This window comes from Pleurodeles waltl, chromosome 7 (genome assembly GCF_031143425.1).
Source record: "Pleurodeles waltl isolate 20211129_DDA chromosome 7, aPleWal1.hap1.20221129, whole genome shotgun sequence".
NCBI classification, from domain to species: domain Eukaryota; kingdom Metazoa; phylum Chordata; class Amphibia; order Caudata; family Salamandridae; genus Pleurodeles; species Pleurodeles waltl.
The window spans coordinates 51,165,749-51,176,773 of NC_090446.1; the positions used below are offsets into that span (position 1 = coordinate 51,165,749).

The window sequence follows — 11,025 nt, forward strand, 5'->3', positions numbered from 1 at the left end:
TTTATTTCACCAAACCTGTTTTTCTTCATTGCCGCATACTAAATAACTTTCATATATGAGAGTTCAGACTACCAGTGTACAAAGCTATCACTTTGAATGAATACTTCTCCGTGCAGTGCTATATTGTCCCTTTTCATGTCAATGTACCCACATGTTAAAGAAATATACTTTTTTCGTACTTTTGAAGAGACTTTACCATATTTTACGTGGTTTGTTGTATGATTTACACAGAAAATATTTTCAGGGCTCAGCTCCTGTATGTACTTTAAGATCTGAGCCAGACCCTTGGCTCGGCTCTTCCTGTCAGTTTGTTGGCTGGCCCACTTCCAGATATTCCTTGGTTTGACACTGCCTTGGAGAAGCCTCAACAGCACAAAGAGGGCGCTTCTGTGCTGTCCCATCACCAGAAGGTTTGCCCTTGCCCATCCCTGAAAAGCCCATGCAGAGGCAACTCAAACTTGACTAAGAGATGCTGACAGTGTCCACATTATTGGGCCGGTCATCTAAGCAGCTGGATTCTGACAGGTGTCGGGCACTGGACAGCAGAGCTTAGATATTGGCTCAGCGTCAGTGAAAACAAGTTAAATGAACTAATTGACAATATGGATAGTTAGGAATGGCCAGGGCCAGACTGGGAACCCAAAGCAACCCTCGCAATTTTGTTGGACCAGCTCCGTGGGGGAAGAGGGGGAGGGGTTGGATGAAAGGGTGAAGCACTGCACCGCTGCAAAACCGTCCCCAAGTAGAAAAAAAACACAGTCCCTACCACTGCAATACAACTCCCACAGTTCCAGCTTCCCGGGAAAATGCCTAATGCCCCCCTTGGCCAGTCCGGCCCTGTTCTAGGCTGTTCTAGGCTGTTCATTGCCTTAGAAATCACTTCAGAGGAGCTGTTTCCTGGGTTTGCAACTCTTTCAACTAAAAAATTGTTTACCATGCTTGTGAAACCTTAGTTCTGTCTTAAACCAGCATTAGTTACCATTTTACCTCTTGATATGAGAACTACTGCCCTCTCAATGCATAGTCACTTAAGTGTTTAAGCTCCTGTTTCATACATCCTCACTTCTCTCACAGGTCGACACTGATTCAGCTGTGTTTACTGGAACACCATTTATCAGGCTGTGTGTGCACATTATGCTCTGCACTCCCTTTTTCTATAGTCCTCAGGTTCTAACCCTCCTAATGTGAGCACTTTCATGGAATACTCTAGGATCAGGAGATACAACTGGGAAAAGTCACCCTTATTTTAATTGACCCCAGTATGATGCCACATGAGAAAGTGGATGAAGATCGTCAGGTCCAAGTGACGTCTGAGCTGCATGAAGGGTTTTCCATGATTTCATGGAAGTTGGCAGGGATTAAGCCCAAATTTATTGATTCTGAATTAATTTATTTTATAGGGAACCACAATGTTTGCTCAGTACAAGAACCATAGGCAGTAGAAAAAGTGTTTATAAATGGCTTTGTCACACATAGTGTGGATGCAATGCCTCCAAAGAAATTTGGGCCGGAGGTTGGAGGGTTGCTAATTGTGGTGGAAAATAACATTGCATGCTCACATACGCTACTAAAGGTAGATTCTCCCAATTTAATGGTGCTTTTGCTTAAAATCCCCTCTGGATTGAATGTGGTATTATTTAATATCAATGGAAGATCAGTGGGGTGGGGAATAGCCATTCCCATGGTGGACAACTCCTACCCCTATGTTTAGGTTTTTTCAAAGAAATACCCTGGTGCCTAGTGGGCTTTATGCCCCGAGGGGATGAATTTGTGGTCATTACCTCTCTGTCCATCTCAGGGACAGAAAGACTGTTACATGTATATTGAGGTGGGGCACGCCATGTCCTTATGGCCAGACCCTACCACTATATTTTTTAATGTAGATAAAAGAAATACCTGGTGTCTAGTGGGCTTTCTGCTCCCAGGGTAGAGATCGGGCCAATTGCCCCTCCTGCCCCCCAGAGGGTAGAAAGAATGTTCCAGCTATTTTGGGGTGGGGCATGGCCATGCACTGGTGGGCAGCCCCACTCCAATAATTTTAAATGTATATAAAAGAAATCCCTGGTGTCTAGTGAGATTTCTGCCCCCATCCCCCAACCAGGGTGGCAGATCAGCAGCAATTTCCCCATCTGCCCCATAGGGGGACAGAAAGACTGTATTAGGTATTTTTTTTGGGGGGGGAGGGATGGCCGTGCCCTTATGGGCAAAAACCTATCTCTTTATGTTTTAATGTATATAAGAGAAATCCCTGGTGTCTAGTGGGCTTTCTGCTCCCCGGCGGAAAGATCGGGCCAATTTCCTCATCTGGCCCACAGGGAGACAGAAAGACTGTAACAGGTATTTTGGGGGAAGGGGTGCACGGCCATGCCCTTATGGGCAAAACCCTACCTCTTTATATTTTTATGTATATAAAATAAATCTCGGTGTCTAGTAGGCTTTCTGCTCCCCGGGGGAAAGATCGGGCCAATTTCCCCATCTGCCCCATAGAGGGGCAGAAAGACTGTAATAGGTAGTTTGGGATGGGGGCATAGCCATGCCCTAGTGGGCTGCCCCACCAATACATTTTTAAATGTATATAAAGAAAGCCCTGGTATCTAGTGGACTTTCTGCCCCAGGCCTGAGGGGGGCAGAAACACTGTTCCAGGTACTTTGGGGAGGGGGCACGGCCCTGCCCTGGCAGGCAGGCCCCACCCTTATATTTTAAATGTATTTTCAACTAAATCCCTGGTGTCTAGTGGGCTTTCTGTCCTCATTTGCCCCCAAGGGGTCAGAAAGACTATTCTAGGTGTTTTTGGGTGAGGGTATGGCCATGCCTTGGTGGGCAGACTCTACCCCTATATTTTTCAATAAAAAAGATATCTGATGTCTCGTGGTCGTTCTGCCCCCACCCTACCGGGGGGGGGCAGATTGGCTCAATTGCCCCATCTGCCCTACCAGGGTGGGCAGAAAGGCTGTTCTGTACAAATATATTGGGGGGGCGCACAAGCCCTTGCCTAAGGAGCCGCTCCCCCATCCCTGATGCCTAGAGGGTGGATCCCTGCTTGGTGATCATTCTCCTGTGGTGACCCCCAAGCTGAGATCCACTCATCAGAAAGAGGAGATTCCTCCCTTTCCAACAATACTTCTCCCATACGAATTATTGCTCGGGTGGGATGAGATATCACCCTGAGCACTGATTCAGTGAAAGCGAAACAAGCCCTTCAGCTCATTTTACTTTCACTTTTGTTTGTAATGAAGTCAGCTCGCCCTGCACTGATTGTCATTACAAGCAAAAAAAAAGCTCAGGCTGCTTGGAAAGCTCTTCCTGAGCAACCTGAACCTTGTGGGAATAAAAGAAAACCCTCAGGAGCAAAGCTCTATGGGGGCCCTTTATAACCCTCCCCAGTGTTTGCCAATAGTCGACAGCCACACTGAGGAAGGTGCGTGGATGTTGGTCGACACCCGCCGTACAGACGTTAAGGAAATGTACAACAATACAAGCAAAATTAAGTATTGTCATGTTATGTCTATATGTATGGCACTCTGGTACTACTAACACCTGTGAGGTTATCCAGTTGGTTGAGCAGGTGGTAGGTAAGTATCCCTTCAGAGTAATTAGAAGAGCCAGGTCTTCAGCTTCTTCTGTTACTCAAGAAGTACGCAGAAGACTCTGAGGTGTTGTGGGAGGCCATTCTATCTTTTTGATGGGATGTATGAGAACAAACTAACTCAGTTCTGCTCTTGTGAATGCAGTGAATGTGTGCGAGTAGGAGTAAGGCTGAGTTTAGGTGTCTGTTAGGCTTGTGAAATTGTATGAGGTTGTTAAGGTGTGCTGGACCATTGTTTTGTAAGGCTTTGTATGTGTGCATGAGGATTTTGAATTTGCGTGTTTTTGAAAGGGGAGCCAGAGGCGCTCTCTGAGGTGGAGTGAGATGTGGATGCAGCATGGGCGGTTGAATATGAGTCTTGCAGCGGTATTCTGGGTGATCTGGAGTCTGACTAGGAGCTGCTTGGAGATCCTGGCATAGTGTGCTTTGATGTAGTCAAGCATGCTAGTGGTGAGTGCTTGTGTGACAATATGTCTAGTGTGTAGTGGCAGCCACTGGAAGATGTTTTGTGGCAAACAAAGGATGTGGAAGCAGGTGGTGCTTACTGCGTTGACTTATGCTTTCAGGTTGAGCTTGTTGTCCAGAATGATCCCCAGATTTCTGATGTGGTAAGTGAGGGTTTGGTGTTGGTCCTAGTTTAATCAGCCACCATTAGAGTTCTTGCTTATGAAGACCAGTACTTCCGTCTTCTTGTAATTGAGCTTCAAGCAGTTGTTACTCATCCATTCTGCTCATGCAGTGGTGAAGGTGGATCTGGTGGTGGTTGTCTTGTCCATCAGGGAGAGAAAGAGTTGTGTGTTGTCGGTGTAGGACAGGATATTGATGTCCTGGGATCAGATGATGTTGGTGAGTGGTGTCCTGTAGATATTGAAAAGGGTGGAGCTGAGGATCGATCCCTGGAGAACTCTGCAGATCAGGTTCTTGGTCTCAGATGTGAAGGGTGGCAGTCGGACTCTTTGGTTTCTTATTAGGAGGAGAGAACAAACTCACTTGAGTGCAGGTCCTTGGATGTCGATCTGATGGAGTCTGTTGACAAGTGTGTTGTGCGATACTGTATTGATTGCCATGGAAAGGTTGAAAAGGATGGGCGTTGCTGTTTCTCCTCACTCTAGGATGGCCTAGATGTCATTGGTAGCTGCAATGACTGCTGTTTGCGTGCTGTGGTTCTTTCTGAAAACTGATTGAAGTCTTTGACTGACAATTGAGATGTCTTTGATGCTGTTGGAGCTCCATTCGATGCTTTCAGCAAGTGCTCTTTTTTTAGTGTCTCTCAGTTGTTGGTGGGAGCGTCTGAGTGAAGCCTTGCAGGTGGTTCTGTTGATGGATTTGTGGCTGGCTCTTCATTTTCTCTCTCTATTTGTGTGCAGTGTTATATGGTGTCTCAAAGGTCCTCTGTGTACCAGCTGGCCTGCTTGTTGACTCTTCTGTGCTTGTTGGGTTTGAGGGAGTCTGCACAGTTTAATCCAGTCTGATTTTCAGAATTTGCCCCAGCTTGGCAGGCTGATGCTGGTGGGTGCGTTGACTTGTAGTGTGTTGATTTGGATGTGGATGATTGTGTGGCCTGTCCATGTGAGCAGTGAAATGGCATTGTACTTTGTTTCTGGTGGTGAAGATGGGGTCCAGTGTGTGTACTGCTGTAGGAAAGTACCCTCTTTTTGGCATGTTACCCCCAATTTCTGCTTGACGTCAGTATGTTTTGACTGTGTCACTGGGATCCTGCCAGTCAGGACCCCAGTGCTTATGGTTTTTGGCCTGCTTGTCAGTATATTTGCACTGTTTACTTACCTGTTTTTGGATACTAGTGTATATATTGTGTAGATTACGTAGCTCCTAAGAGAGTATAGTCTCTAAGGTATTTTTGGCATTTGTGTCACCAAAATAAAGTACCTTTATTTTTGTAACACTGAGTATTTCCTTTCATGGGTGTGAGTACTGTGTGACTACAGTGTTATTTCAAGAGCTTTGCATGTCTCCTAGTTCAGCATTGGCTGCTCAGCTACAGCTACCCCTAGACAGCCTGGCTTCTAGACACTGACTACATTTCACTAATAAGGGATAACTGGACCTGGTGTAAGGTGTAAGTACCCTTGGTACCCACTACAAACCAGGCGGGCCTCCTACACCTGCAATGTGTGTTCATCTTGAGACAAGCCGAGTAAGTCCAATGTTGTTCAGGCTTACAGGGAGTGCTTTGGAGCATGGTTCTGTTCTGTCTTCCAGGTGGAAGTTGAGGTTGCAGAGGAGTATGTAGGCTTGATAGTTGATGGTGAGGGGTGGGTGATGAAGTTGGTTATGAGGCTGGTGAAAGAGTATCGCAATCTGGATGGTTAGCAGGATAGAGTTCCATTCAGGGTGAAGTTCTGGGAGATTTTGCAGCTTGAAGTGCAGATATTCAATGAATCAAGACCCTTTTCTGTGGAGGTTACCACTTGATAGAGCGTTTGTAGATGACTACAAGTCCTGAGATCTAAGAAGGAGGCATAGAGCTAGTGCCACCTGCTTTGGAAATAAAGGCTAGGAGTACCCACCCAGAGTGGATTCTCCACATTCTGGACAGGGTTCATCTACTGAATGAGTCAGTGCTCCTCCTTCTGTTGCTCCTCTACTTTTCTGTCTTGATTCCATTTGCAGGAGTTTAAAAATTGAGATGGAGAGTTTCAGAATCTGAGCATCCAAATCTGTGACTTTCTACACAGGCTGTCCAACTCTTTTGGACAATGTTATGGGAATAACTATTCTGAGAGAAAAACTAGGACATATCTATATTTGAGACAATCTTCAGCCATCCAGACCTGGGTTCTTTCCGGCAGACTTTGAAGGGTACTGGCACCAGAAATTTCCCTGTCCTCCCTTTATTCCATATGGGAGCAGCCTGCAAAAGTTTTTTCAGGGAGCAGTAGCAAATCAGCTCATGGAGATTTCACTCACATATGCTTTCTGCTTCCAGGACTAGGCCAATCTCCAAGAATGTTCCCATTGTTAAAGAAGAAGTTTTAAACGAATAGCAGCCCATCAGAGTAAATATCTGACTTAGTGTGGCATCTCAAAGCATGAGTCCCATTGAATCTGCCTCAGGGAGATATGCCTAAATATTAATACGTCAAGTAACTCATATTGAGTGAATAAGACCCTTATTATAAGGCCCTGACCAAGGAATTATTACAAAAAAGTCACATAAAAGACTTTGGCCCTTATTATAAGATTGGCAGTAAATCCCGCCTACCGCCGCGGCGACGGCTGCCAGAAGACCGCTAACAAAGGCTAACATCCGTCCTCCATAATATGACCACAGACGGATTTCTGCTACAAGAAGGGCAGAAATCCGGCTGTGGCCATGCTGGCGGATGGCGTTAAGGTGGCACTCCTACCACCAGCAGCACCACGCCAGTAGACCGCCGCCAGCTGTATTATGTCAAATAATATGGCCTAGCTGTGTTCTGCTGGAGGTAGCAGCCCCCGTCCTGTCCCCTGCAGGAAGACCCCCTGGATCCAGGTAAGTTGGGTTTCCAACAGGGGGGAGGGGGGTGGAGGTTGTGTGTGTGTTGGGGGGATGTGCATGAATGTGTGAGTGTGTGAGTGAATGCGAAGAATGTATGTGTAGTGTTGTTTGCATGTATGTATGCATGTGTGACAATGCATGTATGAATGGATATGTGAATGCGTGTCTGCGTGTCAGTGTGAATGTGGTCCGGATGTGTGCATGAATGAATGGATGCATGCGTGTATGAATGTATGTATGCCTGTGTGAGTGTGTGTATGTGTGGTGCGTGTCTGCATGTGTGTGTGTAGGGAGGGTGGGGGATTGGAAGGGGGATTGTGTATGGAGGGTGGGGGCATCTGGGCAGTGTTTGGTGGGGAGGGGGCCTCCTATCAGTGACAGGAAAGGAATTCCCTGTCACTGATAGGGCCTACCGCCATGGTTTTCGTGGTGTTATGAACACCAGGAAAACCATGGCAGCAGGCAGGGTCAAAATGCCTGAGGCGGTATAATAGCAGCCGCCGGGCTGGAGATTCTTATCTCCAGCCCGGCGGCTGCTACCGCCATGGCGATCGGAGTGGTACATTGGTGGGTTTGCTTCAGCCAACCCGCCAATGCCATAATGTGGCGGTATGTACCGCCAGCCTGTTGGTGGTAACACCGCCACTTTACCACTGATCGCCGGGGTCAAAATGACCCCCTTTGTGCCTTGAGACAGCCAAAAGTGATGTTTTAGGCACACTTTAACCAAAATGTAAAGGTCAATCCAAACACTAAAGGCTTTATTCTTGAACCAAAAGAGAGGGTCCATTCTTCTTCCACTGACAATTGAATTGGAAAGCCAAAGCAGACATTAAACATTTTTTATGGGTTCCATCTGCCATAATGCTACCTTTGTAGAGGTGCCACACTAAGTGAGACAGAAAAGTCCAGCTCCCAGACTCTGTGCATCTACAGACACATTTAAACATCTGTTGCATACAACCTGCTTAGTGCCCTTTCTGCAGCTGAACAGAGCAGACATTAATTTAAAAGATAATTGCTAACAGTTGTAGCTCAAATAATTTAGCAGAAGTTCACAGTTGATGAAACTATGTGATTGAGACTCATTCACAGCAGAGGTCCAAAAGTTATTAAAAAAATCTTTAGATTTTCATGAGTGAGAATGAGCTTTTCTACAGTTTGTGTGACCCAGTGACTCACTACATCAAATATAAGAACTGTGTCTGTCTTGTGTACCAAGATTGACTAGCTAGTTTCTGGCCAAATGTGTGATGGAAAACACCATTTGGAACTAAGATTTTCAGTCAACCTTTTGAGCCATTCCCAAAACAAAGTGTAAAGCTGTCATTTCATCCTATCTACTTGTCACAAATAATACATAACCTATTTGTTTTCTTAAGCGTCCTTATATAAGTACCTGAATAGGGGACCGTTTGTAATTTTGCACGAAGAATGCAATGACAAGCTAGGTAGAATCTTAGAAAGACACAAAATATCATATTGTGTAGCCCATGTGTAAGGAAACATTTGATGGGATTTTTCCACAGAGTATTTTTAGTCTGTATGTAATCTACTTTACTACTCTGCTAAATACCCCAAAGGGTGGTTTAGGATGTCATAGAGTAGTTTCATCACTGTGTCTATTTTGCAAGGAAGTTGTGCTTTAAAATCTCTACCCTAAATATTTCATAAGGAACCACATTTACACTAAAGCAGAAAACCTTCACCACTGATGCAATGATACCACATTAAGGCAGAATAATCTATGCCCTTTAATTACAGACAAATCTGTTGGTGTCACAATGAAACAATTGAGCGAAAACATGCAGTAAACTTTGAATGTGCTCGTTGTACCTGATGTGCTTAAATAAATGGGTATAGTGGCCGGTGAAGCCCTGTGAAAATATTATTTCTGGTTTGCGTTTTACTTTCCAATTATCCAAGTGTCTAAATTATCTTATCAGTGTCGATGTGCTTTTTGCTGCACACAGTAACTCCTTTGCACAGCAGAGGTCCTTGCTAACCCCTCACCATACTCCACCTTTATTTGCAGGGCACCTACAAGAGTTTATATTAGAGGAGACAGCTGTGTAACCGTGAGCAGCAGATAGTGCCATCTTCTCATCGCTGCACTTCAGTAAATAACTAGTTCAGCCAGGAGAAGGACTTCAGATCTGTAGTTTGAATTTTTAAAACACTTTAGTAACACATGCCCTTGTTTAGATGTCTTGTGACACACTCCGGTGGAAGCTATTTTGTTGTGCACATTAGTCACTAAAGCTCGCTTCACATTTTACTGCGATGAACGCAATGTTTTGTAATAAAAGTCTGTTTTATTAACACTGACAGCCGCCGCCTCACATTAATGTCCATGTTTCTTCAGGTTCAGTGTCACAGGCCCTGCTGATGGAGGCCGGTGTGGAGCGGTGAACAGCGGCTCCATAGCATCCTCTAGTTGCACCAACAGTTTATTCTGGATCTGCCAGAAGGATGCTGACAGCTGCGGGTCCAGGGTGTAAACTGGAGTAAAAGCATGAAGGAAATCCCAGCAGGATACACGTGCGGATAACTCAGTGGGGCAAAATCTCAGAAACAATTAGTAGCCTCCAGAAAATGATGCGTGCGTTGAAATAAAGCTGTTAATTTGTCCAGGCTTGAATTTGATTAAATCACTCTTAAAAAGCTAAAGTTCCTCATCGTTCATGTTACTATGCTTTATAAGGGAGTGTGGGAGTGTAGTTTCTGAAGACCTTAGGGGGCACCCAATAAATTGCATTCCATGAGTTTTCTGTATATCATAGTTTGAAAGCTTGAGATTTTCTATGTATAGCTCTCTCTATATATATCTATCTCTATAACTGTCTATATTTATATCTAATTATCTGTCTTCAGCTATCTCTCTCTGCCTATTTATCTACCAATCAATCACTACTTATAGATCTATATTCCTCAGAGGTAAACTTAAAATCATTACTTCAAACTATTCAGGTTCATGTCAAACACAATGTAAAACCTCAGAAAACGTCTCTATTTTCTGCCTCAGCTTAGAAGTATACCTTAAAAAGAAAACTGTTTCCAAGTAACTTCTCATGGTCTGGTTGCAAGGTCAGTTTTGCAGCAACAAAATAACTAGACTGCTCTGAACCACTTGGAAATGCAGAATCAAAACCTCCATAATGAGAGCTGCCATTTATAAACTATAAGAGAGTTCAATTGGCTCATAGAATCTGCAATTTGTGTTTGGGTATTGTTGGAAGAGCGACCTCTGACCCTGCATCCTTGCAGGTCACTTCCTCCTCACCACTGCTCCAGTAAGTGCTGCCATTGTTTTGGGCTTGTCTGGGCTTCCTGGCTTCTCATCTCCCGGAAGGTTTGCGCCTCTGTTTCCCTGCGGCCCGCCCCCTCCCTCCTCCTCGAAGCTCTTCCCGCTCCTGACTCCTGCTGCCCCCGCACTCCCATTGGAGGTTTCCCTCCCTCCTACCAGCTGCCACTCCCTCCCACCTCCCCCCTTATGCCGGCCGCAGCACGAGGTTAGAAGCGACCTCTGACCCTGCATCCTTGCAGGCAGGTCGCTTCCACCTCACCACTGCTCCGGTAAGTGCTGCCATTGTTTTGGGCTTGTCTGGGCTTGTTTGGGCTTGTTTGAGCTTGTTTGGGCCTCTTGGCTTCTCCTCTCCCAGAAGGTTCGCGCTGCTGCTTCCCTGTGGCCCTGCCCCCCTCCCTCCTCCTCGGAGCTCTTCCCGCTCCTGACTCCTGCTGCCCCGCCCCCCTGCATTCCCATTGGAGGTTTCCCTCCCTCCTCCCAGCTGCCACTCCCTCCCACCTCCCCTCTTATGCCGGCCGCAGTGCGGACGCACCGCTGGCAAAGGCAAGCCCGTCTGCGCCAAGACCACGCCCAATGCCAGACCACCAGGCCAACACGCCTCCCGTGCCACTGAACACTTTTATAGTGCCAAC

At 45.9% G+C, this 11,025-nt stretch overlaps 1 protein-coding gene across 2 annotated transcripts in view; it reads left to right on the top strand.

Moving 5' to 3' along the window:
* The window catches only part of LOC138247173 (killer cell lectin-like receptor subfamily B member 1B allele A), a 213,963-nt gene extending 204,351 nt beyond the window's left edge, over window positions 1-9,612 (top strand). For both annotated transcript variants that reach the window (XM_069201915.1, XM_069201916.1), the window contains one exon: window positions 9,452-9,612. In XM_069201915.1, coding sequence (XP_069058016.1) covers window positions 9,452-9,587 — 136 coding nt within the window. In that variant the 3' untranslated portion in view covers window positions 9,588-9,612. The remainder of the gene's footprint in view (window positions 1-9,451) is intronic.
* Window positions 9,613-11,025: the final 1,413 nt, after the last annotated feature.